Source organism: Astatotilapia calliptera, chromosome 20, assembly GCF_964374335.1.
Source record: "Astatotilapia calliptera chromosome 20, fAstCal68.1, whole genome shotgun sequence".
NCBI classification, from domain to species: Eukaryota; Metazoa; Chordata; class Actinopteri; order Cichliformes; family Cichlidae; genus Astatotilapia; species Astatotilapia calliptera.
Genome location: NC_137441.1, coordinates 26639277 through 26658585, shown reverse-complemented (window position 1 = coordinate 26658585; position 19309 = coordinate 26639277). Strand labels below are relative to the sequence as shown.

General features: G+C 39.3%; 1 protein-coding gene across 2 annotated transcripts; it reads left to right on the top strand.

The window, feature by feature from the left end:
* The first annotated feature begins 36 nt into the window (after positions 1–36).
* Positions 37–18810, top strand: dennd2c (DENN/MADD domain containing 2C). 2 transcript variants are annotated; one of them, XM_026153181.2, is made up of 19 exons: positions 37–384; positions 3417–4511; positions 6379–6491; positions 7229–7308; positions 7486–7638; positions 8562–8640; positions 8873–8917; positions 9473–9657; positions 10146–10255; positions 10898–10967; positions 12056–12133; positions 12473–12613; positions 13598–13746; positions 15225–15402; positions 15623–15664; positions 16326–16434; positions 16835–17077; positions 17886–17972; positions 18048–18810. In XM_026153181.2, exons 2-19 carry the CDS (start codon positions 3622–3624, stop codon positions 18077–18079), a joined length of 2784 nt encoding a protein of 927 aa, XP_026008966.2. In that variant the 5' UTR covers positions 37–384; positions 3417–3621; the 3' UTR covers positions 18080–18810. The 2 variants fall into 2 exon arrangements, with proteins under 2 accessions (XP_026008966.2, XP_026008962.2); XM_026153177.2 differs by having other exon boundaries at positions 8870–8917.
* The last annotated feature ends 499 nt before the right edge of the window (positions 18811–19309 follow it).

Below are 19309 nucleotides of genomic sequence, written 5' to 3'. Positions count from 1 at the left end.
ATCTCTTATATTTTGAAAGTTACAACCGGAAATCGCATTTTCAGGCTGACTTGACGCTAATTGTCCAAAGACGGAGGGCGAGGAGTGTTCTGCTTTAGCAGCTTTTCTCTCCTCTGTGGCCACTTTCTTTGTGGTTGTTGTTCATGCTGTGTTTAGATATTAGTATAAGCGGTACGTTTTTATACCTCATAAAGTTTTCGTGCTCATAAGTTAAGTTTACCAGTCTGTAGGCTGCTTTTTTTGAACAACGGTAGCATTTTTTTTTTACGTTATTGAGACCTTCCCAGATAGAACGATGAGACCGAGCGCAGTCGGATTTTATTTGCGGTTTTTATTTTATCGCCGGGAAAACGAGGAAAGAACATGAGTCCTGCTTATACTTTGGTAAGTAGTATGGATTCTATCACATCTACCCATCTTTCTATCTTTACACTTACTTCACAGCTTATATATCACTTTCTCGTAGAAAACCCTAGTTAAAATGTTCAAGGAGCTCTGTTTCTGCATTCAGTGATATCGTTAGCTAATAGCTGGCCGTAAAATTTATAGCTCTCCCACACTTCTCCAATCCTTGTGCTTTCTTCATATGGTGACAAGTCAACACCAAACGCCACTGAAACTATGGCAAGTTTAACCTGACGGTATTATGTATAGCTATTATCACGTTTTAATGTAAGTATCAATACTTTTTCTGGTTCAGTAAGTCCCTTTCTTCAACTCGGCATGCATCCAATAAATTATTTTTATTATTTTTCTTCTTTTCGTTTATTACACTGTACGATTTCACTGGTGACTAAAACGTTATTCCTGTATTGCTGTTCCAGCCGGCGGTTTAACAGGTTTCACCATAACGAGTCCGTTAAGTTTCCAAGTTTCAGTTCTTTGCAAGGGCGGGGTGACATTTTTTTATTATTTATTTATTTATTTATTTATTTATTTATTTTTACAGTTGTTGTTGTTGTTTTTTTAAAACATGAGCCTAGTTTCCTTTCACTCAGCCCGCATGCATTCCTGCTAATCTCCAGTTTATCTCCGTTTATCTGGACATAGTAACTATTCATAACAGAAAATATGGAGGCAATTCAGGCCATAGAGCTCCCAAAGGTCTCTGTCCTTTAAGGCTGTAAAATGCTCTATGAAAATCATTTGTCTGCTTTGCCAAATATATAGGAAAATCAACTTGGTTAATTGATAACTGTCAAGACAAAGCCTCTTCGATATTCATGTGCCACTCAAGGTGTTATCACTGTGGTATTGTGAAGTAATGATGTTTAGATTGTTTATCTGCCTCAGTCTGTGTTTATGAGAGGATTTGGACTGTTTTGGCACAGCTAGCAGCAACAACTTGACACAAAACACCTCATGAAAGCTGTTTGTCTGTCACTCCCTCATTGGAGATGTGGAAATGAATGCCTCTGTACCCCGCTGACTGCTGAAGGATCAGTCGTTTTAAGGTACTTTATCTTGCTCTGTCCTTTTATGTTGGTGTAAAGCAAACCTGCATTTTTCTTTTATTATACTCCCGACTGCCACTGCTGGTGATAAACTACAGTTGTACAATACCTCACCTCCAACATGTCATGTCATGCCACACGTCTCTGCAGGGCGTGTTGTGGCGGTTTTGAAGCTGCAATTAGGTTTAATTTAGTTGCCAACTGATGACTGGGTTCTCCAAGCTTTGTGTGTCCCCTGTCTAGTTTCTACATGGATGACTCAGTGAGTTTCACTAAAATAATGCTGGGATGCCACTCTGTAAAGCTGAACGCCTTATTAAAACGTTCATTTTGACTTTCCCTCTGGCTTTTCTACACAACAATGTACAGTTCACTGCTTTGGGACTAATATTTGATTTTAACTGAATACCATGGAAAAGAGGGAAGCTCCCATTTTGATATGTTTCACAGTGTTACTGTAAGTGGCCAGTGGCTGATATATTTCTGGATTTCTTGTATTTCCAAGTCAGTGTTTGAATATAGATGATCTAAACATAGCTTAAACCAGTGGTTGGGTGAAAATCTTTCTGCACCATAATTATGGACACTGCTGATCCTTCTTCCTGCAGCTCAGGAAACGCAACTCATGTCTTCCTGTACTACATACCGCACACAGACGAATAAGTGCAAGTGGGTCAGTTCGGGAGCTGCATTGTCATTGCGTGGTCTGGCTATGATGGAGCAGCATTCCACTACAAACATACGTTTAATTTGGGTCAAACGCAGACAAAGGTGTCATTTGCAAGACTGAGTGACTGTCCGACTGTCTGTAGCTGAATCTATTTACTGACCCTCCTCCTCTCCATCTGCAGGAATGCAGCTCATAGTCATCATGAACTATGCTGTGGAATTTTACCATGTCTCCCCTTCTTGATCCTCATGTGCGACGTGTCCAAATAGTTTGGTTCCAGCGAAGCAGGAGCAAGAGACTTCAGCAATCATGTTGATGCCGGCTAAGGATATATAAATCAGACTGAGTGCATTGCAAAACAATCGCAGACATCAAATCTGTGCATGTTTGACAACATGTGATTTTTAGTTTAAAGTGCATATAGCAAAGGCCGCAGTTATTTAGAATATGTTGTCTTATATCTTTTTATTTTTTGTGTCTGATAAATAGTTAAACCACGTGAGGAACGCCTAATCTAGAGCTCGACCACATGTGGATAGGTGGGGTTAAAATGCTCCCCGTCATCAATTGTCGTTGGCTCTTTATGCATGAAATGAGATTCGTGTGTTTTTCCGTGTCTCAAACGCTTCATGAAATCGCATAGACCAGGGGTCCCCAATCCCAGTCCACGAGGGCCGGTGTCCCTGTAGGGTCAACACACCTGAATCACATGATTAGTTCATTACCAGGCCTCTGGAGAACTTCAAAACATGTTTAGAAGGTAATTTATCCATTTAAATTTAAATCAGCTGTGATGGATCAAGGACACATCTAAAACCTGCAGGGACACCGGCCCTCGTGGACTGGGATTGGCGACCCCTGGCATAGACGGTCTTCCCCCATACCATTTAAAGACAGCCTTTCAAATGAGGTGCATTTGATTTGCTGTACTACAGGTGTTTTTGTATTTGACCAGCTATAAGGAGGCCTAGGAAGAAGGCATCACAGAAATCTCCTAGGCCTAGAAGAATTTTTTATTTTTTTTTTTGGGGGGGGGGGTCACTGCACACATACATAGTAGTGTATGTGTCACTGTCACTGTCTTTACTTTTTTTCTCTTTTTTTACTAGGTTTATTTTCAGAAACCAGCATTCACATGAGTATGTTCTTGTCTTCACCTTTGGATGCATGCTGTTTCAGGGGAAAGATTTCCCTTGGGGTTTTGTTTCTCTGATCCTACAGTGTGCACTGTGCTCTTTGGATGTGATTTAATTGTACTGATAAGTAATTTTAGTCTGTCATCTTCTTTTTAGGTTGTTTTATAAAATGAGACAAGAGGAAAACGATCCTCTGCCACCACACAACGACATGAAGACAGAACAGAACCAACAATAAACTTTGTGGCTCTTTTGATTTTGATTACAGTTTATGGATAATTAACAATAAGTAGATTCTGTCTGTTGTGGGGAAATACTTGATACATTTACCTATGGAGGATTCGCGATGAGCTGACACAATATGCTGGCTCTAAGAGCGGAGCAGGTCAGACGTGGGGTTGGTGAGGTTGTGCTGCAGAATGAGGCTCCCACAGCCAAGCAAGGACGGCCACCATTGAGGATACCTTCTCACAAGCAAGTCATTAACATCAAGGAGAAGATCTCCCAGTGGGAAGGCCGCAGTCAGCAGAGCAGTGGCCATGATACTGGAGTGAAAGTACATCCTCTGACTGTATCTCGGACTCTGTCTGGAGATCTCCTAGGCAATGGTTGTCCAAACGAGAGCTGGAGAGGCGGTCTTCATGCAAAAGCCGACGTCTCAAAAAGAAATAACTCGGAATTTGATTTTCAGGAATCCCCAGCACAGGCTGGACACAGTGTGGGTGGCAGGAAGTCAGAACCGGTGCGTAGTGGTTCCAGTGAATTATTAGCCACGTCGCCAGGAAATAAAACATTTTCAACGCAAATACTTGCATCTCCCAAAGTGGAGGCTACAGATAAACGAATCATTACTGCCAACGGTGACCAAAAAATAGGTCGTATCTTGGATGCTGAAGTAGTTTCTAAACCTCTACCTCTGTCAACTGATGATCCAGAAGACAACATGCCTGCTGGTAACTTCTACACTTCCCGGGGTTTCTGGCGGAAGCTTGAGGGAAACAGACTGCTCTGGGAGAAAGGCAGAGGATCATCAGGTGAAGCTAATCCCCCTCCTAAACCTCAGCGGACATTCCAGTATCGGGGAACCAAGAACAGTAACAACACAGGGTACATGGTACAATGGGACAGAGGGTCCTCTCATAACAATCACTCCAACACGAGAACCAGGAGGGTAGCTCAACCACCCAACTTCCCACCTCCTCCGTGTCCAGTTGGAAAGAGTGAAGGACTTTCAAGACATAAAAAGAACAGGTCAGTAAGTGCACAAAAAGAAAAGCATAAATAATCATAGAGTACTTGTTAAAAGTAAAGTAGAATGGAACTGTTGCAGCACTTTCTTTGATATAAACTATAGTAGAAAGGTTTACTGAACAGTTACAGTATATGTAGAGCAGTTTTGGGGTGGGGAGGGTACTGTCAGAGTCTGATTGCTGGCTGGGGTCCTGGTGTGATGTCACATGATATCTGGCAGCATTGTCGTCTATTGTCTAGAAATGGCCTAGTTCCTGAGCAGCCATGGGTCCAGGGTCATCTTCATCGGGCACACACACACAGTTCCTCTTTCATTATTTTAAAGGCCGAGTAAAACAAGACTAAACTGTGTCACATGCTTATATTATCTGTAGTCCTGTGAAAACCATTGCTTTTGACACATAAAAAGCAAACATTTAATCCTTTTTAATACGGTACATACAGACAAAGATGGTAAAGAAAAGGAGTGATCAATGGTTTCAACAAAATATAAAAAAATGATTGATAGATTTTACTTCTCTGCAGATAAAGAAAGTACACCCTTTGGCCTTAGAAACTAATATACCTTGCTGACAATTTGTTATCATGTAAAATATCTGAAGTTGTGTGTGGGTTATCCTGCGTGCACAATATTTCAGTGTTATTCAAATCTGACTTGGCCATTCCACCTGAAGCTGGTGCTGTCCTTCTGACAGTAGAACCGCGCACTTTGACACCAGCATTTGAAATGATTACAATACCAGTCAGCACTTTGGATGGACTTTTGACTGGTGCTGTCCCTGCAGATCCTGTAATATAATTTTTGTTTCTGATGACCTTTTATTGCATCAAAGGCTCTACTGGCTGAATTTCCTGGATTGGCCAGTCATAGAAAACTGGCAGATGTTTATAATACATGCAGTGTAAAATATTAATAATAGACTCGGGCATTTTGAAGACTTTAAAGAGGTTTTTAGACGGTGAATAATGGTAAAATATACTTGAGTGTAAAAGAGAACTTGATACTTGGACCATATGTTGTTGTTTTTTTTAAAAAGGTTCTAATTATTGGCCTCTAATCAGGATCCATTAATTCTAATTTCATACATTTGACAGTATAATGAATAATGGGGTATATTTCCTACTCTATTGTTGAAATATAAAGATACAAACATAGGTAGGTGTAGGTGTTATTGATTGCAGTGCCTTTATCATTAGGTACCCTTTCAAAGAGGACGAAAGTTTGCTTGTCCAATAGATTAAAAAGTTTGAATGGTTATTTTTTTCACATGTAGGTAGAGAAAGTCTGTTTCCCCTCTGTTAGAGCACAGGACAGGATGTTTCATAAACTGTAAAACAGAGTTTCACAAACTACTAATTGTGCAATATTTTTGTTGTTACGTATTGTAGGCAATGTAATCAACCTTTTTAGTTTATGCCAGTAGCTCGATTCGGAGTCTTCCTGTCATGTCTGCACACAGGTAGCACAGGGCTTCTTGTTTACCATCTTTAGAGGAAGCTTTCATTTAAGCTTGTACATTATGAAGTATCTGCACCTGGCCAGGTATTTTATCACGTGAACTTTAGTAACATCGCAGTTTCAGTTTCTGCACTCAGACAGACTGTCCATTTCCATATTTCTGTACTGTCTGTGACACAGAAAAACTGTTACCATATTGCAACTTCTCTATCATGCGCTCAGTCATTTCCTTCCATGATGATTATTCTCTCTCTCCCTGCACTATCTCCTTGTTTTTCTGGGTTTCATATCAACAAGGCATTTTGTTGTCGGGCAATGGCTAAACATACAACAATAGAGTGAACAGTATAATGGTTATCTTTAGGTCAACAGCCTTTCTCACTGCCATCGCTTCTCTCCCTGTCACAGGAAGTCCTTTGAGTATGAGGATGCATCACGCCTGACGGCAGAGCAAGGCCCTCGGGCAGATGATGCCCTTTACCATGCCTACTCTGATGACAATATTTACGAGGACATCGTCTGTAAGTCCTATTCCCAATGTGGAGCTGATTTTGAATGAACTTCCAGAGCTTCTGATTTATCTGGCTGTTAGCACAAAAGACAAAGACAGGAAATCATAAAGACTCCTGGGTACCTGTCGCTGGGTTGATGTAAATTTCAGTATTCTCAGTTAGGATTTGGCTTATTGTTGTATAATCAGAATCAGAATCAGAATACTTTATTGATCCCTGGGGGAAAATATTTTTTTGTTACAGTGCTCCATTATAAACCAACATTAACAAGACAGACAATACGCTAACTAAGAATAGTATACTAAGTATACTATTCTTAGTATAGTATACTTAGTAGTACTAAGCATACTATACTTAGTACTACTTAGTAGTACTAAGTATAGCAGCTCAACTGATGATGTTTCCTTTTCCTGATTGCCCACAGATTTCCTACAGTTACTAGAATTATTCCTCATGTTCACGATGGAAAAACATGCTGTGACTAGTGGGATCAGACATAACACCTATTCACAATATGTAGTGTCTGTAAATGTGGCCTAGCTGTTTGATACAAGTGTATAATAATAGCTTTTGCATTGCAATGTCACAAATTCAGTATTTCACAGCACTTGGCAGATAGGTGCTACCATGCATTTTAAACAATTTGTTGTAGTTTCAGCAAATTTAGGCTGTCTCAGTTGCTTCTATGTCTTGAAGACGTCCAGGCATGCTGTCTAATCCTTCCCATCACTCTACCTTACCCTCAGGTGATGTGACCAGAGATAACCCCTATGAGGATGTCAAGCTATCTCCAATGTGTATCCCTATTGCAAGGCCTCTCCCAAAGGTAATGGATAACATTCCATGTATGTCCCGCTTTAATAGTACAGGAGTATTTTTATTAGTTATGCATCAATGTAACAAATGTGTCAACCTGAGAAACAAAGGAAGAAGGAATTATTGTAGTTTGATACCAAGTAATTATCTGAAACTGAGCATTAACTTAGCACTTCTTTTGTTCCAGTTGCCTTCTAAACCCCAAACGTTATACAGGTATGCTAGTAAAGTGGACAGGAAGGTGTTCCAAGCTGTGTCCAAATCTTCAACCATTGCAGACACTCCCAAACCAGCTGCACCACGGCGTGGAAGCACTCAGAAAATACACAGGATACCCCAGGTATATTTGCACATACAATTGAATTTGATACTATGGCTGGCTGACAGCATTTTTGGTGCCCATTTCCATGTGACCTGTGACTGACAGAGTGGCAGTGAATGATGATTCATGTTTTACGTAGAACAGAAAAGGAGGCGGTTACTTGTTGAACAGGAAGAAGCTGATGCTGAAAATAATAGATAGTGTTGGAGCAGTATGTGTAAACACTTTGTGTAAATTCAGACAGAAGAGTATTACGGACATCTAACCCATGGCTGTGGAAAGGTTTTGGACAGGGACAGACTTTACTGACAAGGTAAAGAGGGAAAAAAGCGTTTTTTAAAATATATTTGTAGAAAAAAGAGGTTATGGCTTAAAAAACCCAATGTGACCCAAGTACCATGAGTTTGAGCTAGTTTGAAAAAGCCCGTCATGTTGATTTTGATTGTTTTTAGGAAGAGACCATTGTGTAACTTTTCAATAGTGTAAAATGAATATCTGAAACTGTAGTAATAATGAAATATTGAGTGAGTTGAGTATTCTTAAATATTTTAGACAAACCGCTTTTGGGAACTCTTTGAATATATTAAAAATACACATTTAGATCTTGACAATAACTCATTTATTATGTATTGTTCTGCTTCAAAACAGTGCTGTTATGGTTAGTTAGACATGTTACTTGTCATTGCCATACGAGTTTGTTTCCTCAATTGGCAGCGCTTCTTTTAAAAACAAAGTTTAAGCTTCCCGCTCTATGTTCTTTTAGAAAGAACAACAAGGGTATGGGGTTTTAAAAAAAAAGAAGAAAAAAATGCTGAAAATCTGTAATATAATTATGTATTTAGTAGCTGTTAGTGGCTATATATCATAATTCCATGTAATCAGGATTCTGCAATGGCTCTAAAATTATGGGGCTGACAAGCACCTGTGCTTCTAATACATAGTATGTCAACAAAATCGAGACGATCTTTGATGACAAGCGAGGGAGGAAGAGAGTGAAGAACCAAGGAGTCACCGTGCGAGGTGAGACACAAACACATAGTGGCAGATCCACATCAACACATCAAGATTAAGTTGAGCCTCTTGGTGGAAATACCCATCTTTTGATGATACACATAAGGCCAGTCGCAGTTGGCAATGAAATGAAATTATGAAACAAAGACTTGCTGTCTGCATCTGATTATGGCCTGTCAAGTTTTCCCCATTCCTCTGCTTCTCACTAATCTATCCCTCCTCCTCCAATTTATATAAGCAGAGGAGACCAGCGGGACTGAGAGTGACCCTGAGGACGGCACCAAAGGTATAACAAACGTACAGAATCTTTCACTTTATGCTAGTTCTGGGTAAAGTTTACAGGTAGATAACTTTATATGGAGTAAATACTATTAGTTCCTAAAAATGAAAGTATAAATCCAGTGCTACGGTAAAACGAGAAGATAAAAACATCATATACTGTATAGTGTTAGTGTTAAATGATCACACCAAACATCTCCAAAGTTTTTAATTAGGAGCTCAACTAATGTTTAAAGGATAAGTCATTCATTAGAAAGATGGAGCTAAAACAGCTTGTTTCAGGCAGTGAATGAAATAAGTTGAATCAAGGCTCAGCATAAGATAAAAAGGATTCTTTATTTAGTGTGAATCATGCAACGCTGTAGTAGAGTTGAAGAATAAAAAGCAGAGTTAGAAATTAGCATGATAGGTCATCATTGAGCAACCTTAAAGTAGTCAGTGTTATAGCTACAGTTTTACATTATATAGACATTAAGAAGACCTTTTATTGCTTCTCTGTGCTGGTTGGGATTTTTCCCAGGATAAACATGACTGTATTGTGTCACTGTGTGGTGTTGAACAGGCTCCAGGAGATCAGTTTACATCCAGTCTACATTGAAACGAAGGCCAGGCTACCGCACCCTGGAGAGAGACCTGATTCAGATGCAGCAGCAGCAGCTTTTCCAGATCTTTGTGGTGGTGTCACTAAGAAAAAGCTCCCAAGAAAACACCTACTCCCCTGAAATTACACAACAGTTCCCCAAAATGGTTAGCAGTCTGCACAACTCTGCTTTGTTCATATTGCATGAATTGATGTCATTTGTGACAATTTCACAACTAAATTGTAATCTTGTTTGGTGATATTAAGGGATTCTCATTGTACATAACAAAAAATCCTTTTGAGAATTTGTATACGGGGAATTTCCCAGGCTGATATAAGGCTTCTCAGATGGACTCTTTTGATGTGTTTTTCCAGATTTGGGTATATATTTGCATTTTTCTCCCTGGAATATAAAAGAAATGATCTCTTTAGGTGCATTCGACCACATACTTGAGACTGTGCATGTTTGTTGATTTTTAAAAAATTATTATTATTATTATTATTATTATTATTATTATTTATTTATTTTAATTTACAGGAAACTTTTAACACTTTTAATTTTTGGTGTTTTTTTTTGTTGTTGTTTGTTTTATTGATTTTATTGGATCTCTGGGAATCGACTGGCCTGTAGTAGCCTTGAGTTTTTCTCTTTCAGTTTGAGAAGTCGTCCCGGCTTTCTAAAGAAGCTGAGGATCAGCTGAAGGTGATCCCAAGGTTCTGCTTCCCTGATTCTCAGGACTGGAAACCTTCTGCACTGATGCCTAGGTCAGCTTAAACACAACAACAATGTTTTAACACCATGCCTGATGTATGCTGTGTCACAGCAAAGCTAAGCCAGTGATGTAATGGTAACATGAGACTGTATTATTTCTTCATCTTCCTTTCATTTTCTTTGTGTTGGAGTCCTTTTGTTGACTTTGTATTGTTCAGCGTTCTTATTTATGCCATGTTTATTACCCCATTTCCTCTTTTTCTATTAATATCTCCAGCTATTAGTTGTAACCCATAAATCACTGTTGCAATCACTTAAATTCCCCACAGGGATGATTAAAGTTTTGTCTGATCTAATTAAATTGGAGTGCTAAGGGGAATTGGGCATGCATTTTGTCTGTGCGGTTCATTGTTGTAATGAGGGTTATGCTCAGAACTTGCACTCCCTTCCTGCCTCTAAAATATGCATCTGTGCCAATACAAACTACCAGACGACAAATATGTACATGTACATATTTTCTGTTCTGTCTGTCTTTATTTAGTGTAGTGTTTTTCCTGTTTAATTAATTGTAATGAAATGATTCCATAATGAAATCATTCATATCAAGCCAGCTCTTTTCCCACCAATTTTTATACATGGAACATCATGGTTAAATTACCTCGGATAAATAGCATTATCTGTGTTTGCGTTGACAGCGAGACGTTTTCCTTTGTCCTGACTGGAGAAGATGGCAGCCGCTGGTTTTGTTACTGCCGTAAGATCCTGGTGAGCATTTGACTCAAATGTTCGTGTGTGTGTGTGTGTGTGTCATGATATGGCAGCCTGCCCTGTGCTTACTCAATATCTCTTAGATGTGAGTCACAGACCATAAACCACTTCTGTATTAATGACAGAGAGCAAGAAGAATTTCATCATGTTCCCTTTTCCTTAGCCTGAGAAGGGTTCAGTTTTGTATGTTGAAATTATGACAAGTGTTGTGCTTTTCTTTTGCTTTGTTACTGCTATTGCAGTTGTCTTGTTAAGATGTCTGCGATAAACTTTGTTGTTGGGTAGTACAGACAGATCTAGGCCACATCTAATGTGGAGAGTTTTATATTTTGTTTTTCTCAACTCGCACAACTTAGAGAGCTTTTTCAGTTTTGCTGTTTCTCCAGACGCTGCTTCAGATACTGTGTCATTAACATCTATTTCAATTTCACTTCATTAACCTGCAGGTTATTTTCTTGATTAATCCAGTAATTGTGTTTGTAACATGGCGGAAACCATTGCAAAGTGTCTGCTGTAAATCCCCAAAGCATAAAACTCATGCTCAGATTACTTGTGCCGCCCGGTTTTCCTGCACTTAGAAATCTTCAATTTGCAGTTAGAGAATAACTTCATATGACTGCTTTCATAACAACAAAACGGTCCAGTCATGATTACAAAGAATCTCAATAGGATTTAATCCAACTTACCGGTACACCAAGTGATCACTTCATGGGTCTGCAGCCAAATTATGCTCCAGCTTGCTTTTGTCATTTTTATGGCCTATATTCTGTGGATTGTGATGGTTCCTGATCCAGATTAGCTTTATGTCATTGATATTCTACTTAAATTTTATTGTCCAAGCACAGTTTTTTTTGCAGATTTTTCAGGGTTTTTTTATAGTTTCAACATTGGATGTTACGTCTTATGAAGAGGACATGGGGGGGGAAAACTGATTGCCACTATGAAAAACATGGATGGAGACTTTATGACTTTTAGGATTTTCTACTCCTGCCATTTTAGAGACTGAGAGAGATATGCCGTGTTTAATGGTGTTGTAATGACATCTCTGTTTCTTCCTTTTTATCATTTGAAACTGTCTCTTTAAGCCCAGTGGAAAGGGGAAGAGACTTCCTGAGGTGCACTGTATTGTCAGCAAGCTGGGCTGTTTCAATCTTTTTGCAAAGGTAAAGACACAACACATGTGCACACATATTTCTGCTGATAGAACTTTTTACTGCGACATGAAAAGAGCTGGATCGACTACAGTTTAGTGCTAATCCCCTGAACATTGTGAAACCCGCTGCCTTAAAACTGCATGTTTAAAGATAGGATGAGGGTGCACTAGAAGATAATCCTGAGGAGTCACTGGGTGTGGGGTTCTTTCCCAAAAGGAAATCATATGCATGTAACTGTGTCTCATCCATCCTTCAGTTGGCCTGAGGGAAATTAACAACCAGTAGTGTGCTCTGAAGGAAAACCCCATCTGCATGCAAAAATTGATTCATCTGGCTTTGTCTGACCAGATTCTGGAAGAGGTGGAGAGGCGCAGAGAAATATCTCCGGCTCTCGTGTACCCTTTTATGCGTACTGTGATGGAAGCTCCTTTTCCAGCCCCTGGACGCACAGTTACCGTTAAGAGCTTCGTCCCAGGCGCTGGGAGTGAGGTAAGCCTGAAACCAAAAGAGGAAATGTTAATTAGTAGTTTTGCTCCTTCTAGCCACTCCCTTCTGCAAACTCAGAATGACTCAAAATTTTAGGGTATTTGTGAAAACAATAGGGCTCAGCCATGCTGCAACATATATATGTGTTTTTAAACACTGACAGCAAACTGTTTGATCACTTCTGTTTTACAGAGTCAAAATATGCAAAGTAAGGATCCTTTCCAGTAAAACTCAGGGAGTGTGGCAAAGTCAAAGCCTTACATTTGGAAGTCCTAGATTTAAAACCTATATCTAAAGTCCCCATCTATCATTTGACCATTGACTATAACCTCTTAAAATTCAAGAGCTCAGCATCATAGTCAGTTCATTTCAACACCGTTTTACTTATATAGCGAAATCACAACAGTTGCCTCAACGTGCTCAAGTTGAAGATCCTACTATAATGGAGAAAAAACCCCAATAATCATATTTTACTCCCTGCGACCAAGCACTTGAAAACAGTGGGAAGAATGAAAACTCCCTTTTAACAGGAAGAAACCTCAGGCAGAGCGTGGCTCAGGGATGGGCGGCCATCTGCCCTGACCAGTTGGGGATGAGGGGAGAGAGTCAGGACAAAAAACACACTTATCTCCCCAGGTGCTTTTTATGCTTTTGTTTGGCATACCCACATGGAAAAACTTGTATCGGAGGAATTACAAGGCTGAAATGCACGTATCAGATTTCATTCTTTAAAAAAAGAAAAACAACCTCTAGTTCCCGGAATTATGTTTATTCGATATGTGGCTAGAACAGAACAAAACCCCTGGCTCTAATCATTCATAAGTCTCTGGTGATCTGGCAGATGTTAAAAGATCGAACAACATGAACATGGGTATTCAGCATCCTAAAAGGCTTAGTTTTGCATAAACATTTCAGCCATTCATACACACTGTCAACAACTACAATTTATATTTAGCCTGACTGAGTGTGCTCTCATTGCTTTGCAAGGAACTGACTTTATGCCGACCTGTGGACTCCAGACTGGAGCATGTGGACTTTGACAGTCTGCTGGAATGTCTCAGTGTCACAAAACTCCTGCAGGTTTTCGCCTCCCTTCTGCTCGAGAGGAGGGTCATCTTTGTCGCTGACAAACTCAGGTATGATGTAGTAGCATGCATCTCACAGCAGGACCAGTCAGGCATTGATGGCTATAATACAGCAATATAGTGGGTAATTCGCTCCACCATGATATATGCCTTTGTAAGTTTGCATTGTTATGTCAAACTTCTAACAGTTCCTGTTAAAGCTGAGCACCTGTTTCAAAAAGTTGTGAGAACATTAGGTGATACAGGATGTAACACCGATTTCTGTCCAACATTGGTTTGGCTTTTGTTCACACCAAGTAGTTCATATGCTGCCCGGATCATGCATGATCCACTCTAGTTTGTCTGTGCTCAGGCTGACATGGAGGCTTCTTTTAACATCATTTGTATCCTTGTAGGATAACTAAAAATTGCTACATACACAAAACAGCTCAAAACAAGTCACACTGAATACAATTTTGAGCTGCTCAATTGTGAGGAAAGACAGAATACTCAGATGCTACATTTAGAGAGCAGAGTGGGATATAGAGAGCAAAAGAGACAAACTCGAAACTAATCAGACCTGGAACTTCAAGCATATGACTGGTATGTGTACAACCTTAGTGCAGAGTTATATGCCAATACCCGAGCAATGCTGCACCAATGTGTTTCTCTGATCCAGTTACCATAACTCACTTTTACTCTAGCCAAATAACCAAAAAGTAATATAGAAATGCTAACACTGGGTATAAATAACACATTGCACATGGTGAAATTAACTGTGTTTTACATCATTTAAGTAACATCTGTGAGCTGCTTGTTACACTGAGCTTAAAAAATAGAGACTGCCACATTAGAGAAAGTGACAGTCTAAAATTAATTAAGAAAAATCAAAAGATCACATACACTAAATTACTAATTAAAAGTTTCTAATAGCATGGCAAGCAATTACTGCTCTGTTAAGTGCTCTAAAAGTGACTGATGGTAATTAGAAAGTTATTAAATGTAGATCGTAAGTAAATGTCCATGAGAAATTTTTTAAAATTTCTTTTCCAAGTAGCTTTATTTGAAATTTGGCTTTTTGCTAAGAGCAGCTGAAAACGTTGGGGGAAATTAGCGATTCACCTTTTAAAGATTGAATATCTTAGTGAGGCTACAGATACTGTTTGAAAAACACAAAAAAGGCTCTTTGGCAAAACCAAGAAAATGTTAGCTGTAGAAGTTGAGCAACCAGGTGAAAGCGGAGGAGGATTTTCACAGCACGCATGCAACTTTCTGTAAAGGGACGAGGAGTGTCAGCAGGAGTAGCAGTGACTGCTGAACTAAGAGGATTAACATAGATCAGTTGCATTGAGAGAATCCTTTGATACTTAAGGCGTTTTGCTGAAAGCTCTTACAGTTTATTGTGAGTGTTTGGTGGAAAAATAATACATGTGGCCATCCTCTATCTTTAGGGAGCCATGATTGATATCTCAGTGTCATGTGATCTGTGTGGGAATTGCATGAATAGTGTTTTGATAAACCTCATCTCTCATCTAATCTCTTCACTGCAGTGTGCTGTCACGCTGCAGCCACGCAGCCTTGGCGCTGCTCTACCCGTTTACTTGGCAGCACACCTTCGTGCCGGTGTTACCAGCCAGCATGCTGGACATCAGCTGTTCCCCCACCCCATTCCTTATTGGGGTGCTGGCACCCTGCCTGCCACAGGTGCTGGAGCTTCCCATTGAAGAGGTCTGTAAAAATAATTTTGAAAACAATTAGAGCTTTAAAAAGACAGTCCTGCCTGTGTAATGGTTTATTGGCTGTATATTCACTCCACGCATGCTGTTGCTTCCACTGTGCAGCAGCACACTGTAACTCACACTCACTGGACCTTTATATAACTCTTATTACACAATTGTTAAGTCTTACAGTTAGTAACTGTCAATTCTTCTTCTTGCTGTCTTCCCAGGTGCTCATAGTGGATCTGTGTGCAAACAAGTTTGTCATTCAGGTGTGTACACACAACGTATAATGGGAATGATAGGTGTGGTCTCAGTCAAAAAGATGGCTTTGCCTACACTTGTCCCTCGGTAGCATGCTGAATATTTTGAGAGTGACAAATTATATGGGATGTAAGCCCAGAACATAGTCCTGTCACAATCAAAACATTAAGGCTGATTCAGTGCTGCAATTTTGTCAGTTAACAGTAAGTCTTTTCAGTCATTGACAGACTTTTGTGTGGTTGTGCTCATTATATTAGTATACACATAATGAGTAATTCTAGAAACATCCCTCCATTCAGTTTGAATTTATGAATAAAGGGCTAAATATCTTTGACTTGCACAGTGTGGGCTGGAGGCATTCTGCTCCTTTGGCCTGTTGCATTCTTGCACATTAAACAGTAAATGGCTACATTTCCCAGTACAGAGTGCTTTTGAAGTTTAACACTGGGTCTTGGGTTTTAAATCTAGTGCATGAAAAAACAATGTGATCAAAGCACCAAATATAATTATTTAGTTTGTCACAGCAAAAATTGAAAACACGAGTGACATTTGATGTTTTTATATTGAGGCTACTATAGATATTAACTATGAGACAATGTGACGGATTAAATGCATGGTTAGAAACTGCATCATGTGACTGCTGTTGACCCTTCTTGTGATGTGTGACAGCTGGGCGATGAGGACTGCATTCTGCCCAGTAAACTCCAGGCGGCGTTGCAGCAGATCCTGGAGGAGAGGCAAGATATTCTGAGAGAAGAAAATGGAAACACGTGTGGAGGTTGGTGGAACAGACGCGAAGAACACAAGATTTATCTACAAAACAGTCTCGCTATCACAAGATGAAGTTCCATTTTTAAAGTGACGATGAGAAGAATATTTGCTGGCATCAGTTTTCATCATAGCACTATCAGTGTGTCCTTTTGTTCTGCCAGCTAAATCTGGCTGTGCAGAAATGAGCTGCAAATGTCAGCAGCACAGCAGGGCAAACCTACTGCAGATCAATGCACATTCTGTTTTCTGCTCATTAGTTCCAGTTGTGTGATTACAAATCTTTAACCAGATTTGTGTTGATGACCCCCTTGTTGTTGTTCTTTTTTTCATGTAATCATAGGCTTTTAGCATTTCATTAAGTATTAACCTTACTGCTGTGCTAACATTTTCCTTATTTAATCATTCAGACCAGCAAACTGATTTGAGCTCCTTGATGTCGGAGGCGTTTGTGCGATTGTTCGTGGAGCTAGTGGGACACTATCCACTCCACATGGTCGAGTCCCCCAATGGCAACAAGGAGCTCCAGCGGGACAGTTTCCGCAAATCTCATCCCTCTCGGGGAGTCCGGCAGTTCCTGCAGCTCTTCATGGACACTCAGATGTTTGCTGGTTTCATTCAGGACAAGGAGCTGCGCAAGGGAGGAGGAAGAGGTCATTTTTTTAGATGTTATGTTTTTTTCTGTTTGGGAATATTTTGTTTCCACTGTTAGAGTTCTGAAAAAAATAGGTAAAACTAAATCATGAGGCGGGAGACACTCATGCCAGCTGGAACTGTGCTCGATTTAGATTTCATTGCTTCAGAGGCTGACTTTACCTTTTAACATAATAACTGCAGAGCTGTGCCAATAAACAGCAAAATACAAAAGCAAAACAGAAATTTAGAATTCATCCAGCTTCACAGTGAAACGTAGCCAACGTTGTACATCTTGGTGGGACAGATGAATGTGAAGAATATAAAACATCATCCTGCAAGATGTTGCATAAAAGTTGAAATAAACAAGTCATTGTTTCCACATAACCGGTAAATGGATAAATAGCAGTGTTGAATCATATTAAAGCAGACATATGCATTAAATTAAATGAGTCACAACAAGCGAGCCTAAAACTGAGTGAAAACAATTTTCCCTGCATGCAAGCACTAGGGGCTGGGCGTATAAACGGACAAAAAGTATGCATAAGCCTTTTCCCACTCAATGCTATTTATAAAGATGTGCAGACCACACACATAAATTCAAACTGTGCATACGCACGTTTGATACGGTGTAAGTGAAAAATAAGGTGAGACAAACTTTGATCCTGCATGTAAAAGAGACCATGAGTATGTCAGTGTGATGGGAATAATGCACTTTTCTACTGCGTTTCTACATTTTTTGACATCTGGTCTGTGCGTAATGAGCTGTAGCATATGAAGACTGTCTAATCCTTTTTTTCTGCTACTGTCTTTCCATCTTTCCCACAGGTCTCTTTGAAACCAGAGTGGCTGAGTATCTGGATTCATGCCCTGAGCCTGAGCCAAGTGGTGTGAACAAATTTCTTAAAGGACTGGGTAAGTGTCACTCCAATAAATGTTCATTTTAAAAGGTTAGTGTTCATCACTTAATTGTTCCTCTTCTGCTTTTAGGAAACAAGATGAAGCTCCTGCAAATTAAATGAAAAAAAGGCCAACATCTCTGTAAAAGAAGGACTTTGTGATTAAAAACAGAACTCTTGTTGCTCCTGGTCTGAGAAATTTCCGTGCCTGTGAAAGAGTCTTCTGATAGAGGGTGAAAGGGACAAAGAAGACTTGATGTGGAGGAGCAGACTCATGTTATAACCATGAACTCAAGTTTGAGACCAGTGCATTTCTTACTGGGAGAAAACTGGAAAAGTGTGTGTGTGTGGGATATGGTTTTGTTTTTTAAATTTTACAAATTCTTTTGAGGACCTTAGAATCAACCGTTGTATCTTTGAGCGTGTGGTTATAACCACTATGTCCATTTACACAGAAACCTGTTTACTTGGAACTCTACTAACATTTGAATCGCATCAATCTTACATTTCAATCAAGTACTTTACATTTAAAATTTGTGTGCATGGATCCAGCCTGGTGGGTCTTTTGTGTCTTATACTTGCTCATGTAAATAACATTCTCATTGTTCCATTCCTGTCACTTGGATGTTGTGTCTGTGTTGTTTCTTCAGTTTGGGCTTAATATCTCTAAGAGAACGTTTCCGTTTTTCTAGGTTCAAACTCAATCCGATCAATTGGTCATTATATGGTTTTTTTTTTAAATTCTGTTTACTGGAATTGTAAATATTTTTTTTGACATTTTGCACATGTTCAGAACAAGTGTACAGTATTTGGAATATTTTTGTATTAAAGCATGACTTATCATACTTTTTAAATATAAGCTTCCAAGACTGTTTAATTCTCAGTTGTTTATTATACACAAACCTTTGGGTTCTACCTTAACCCTCTATAACGGACCAATTTTAAGCCATTATTTATTTATTTATTTATTTTATCTTAGCATAGGTTGTCCGCTTCAAAATGTGAGTATAGTGAGATTATTTTTAGTTCATGTAGGTTATTCAGAAAGACCAGGAAGGGGGAAAAAAGCAGGGTATGATTGGTTGATGTAAAATAACAAAATACCCTGTTTATACAGGAAAAGACCATTTACATATGTAAATTGTAATTCTAGTGTTATCTAGTCTTTGTAGTGTCTTTATGCAAACTTTTTATATTTAAGGTTGTTGTCAGACAATTGATTTAACAGGGCAGTTGGGCAATAAGGGGCCTTGCTTTTCTAGGAACTATATTACATATAGTCAAAGCACATAGATTTTTAAAATCTTTCTGTTCTTTACACATTATTTTGCTCTTTTTTTTTTCTGATCATCA

Bases quoted from the DNA above. Each gene is read 5' to 3' on its own strand.
- dennd2c (XM_026153177.2), top strand. From the start codon at position 3,622: ATGCTGGCTCTAAGAGCGGAGCAGGTCAGACGTGGGGTTGGTGAGGTT. The intron at 10,968-12,055 runs GTGAGCATTTGA...TGTCTCTTTAAG, and splicing joins GTTACTGCCGTAAGATCCTG to CCCAGTGGAAAGGGGAAGAG. The intron at 12,614-13,597 runs GTAAGCCTGAAA...TTGCTTTGCAAG, and splicing joins TCCCAGGCGCTGGGAGTGAG to GAACTGACTTTATGCCGACC.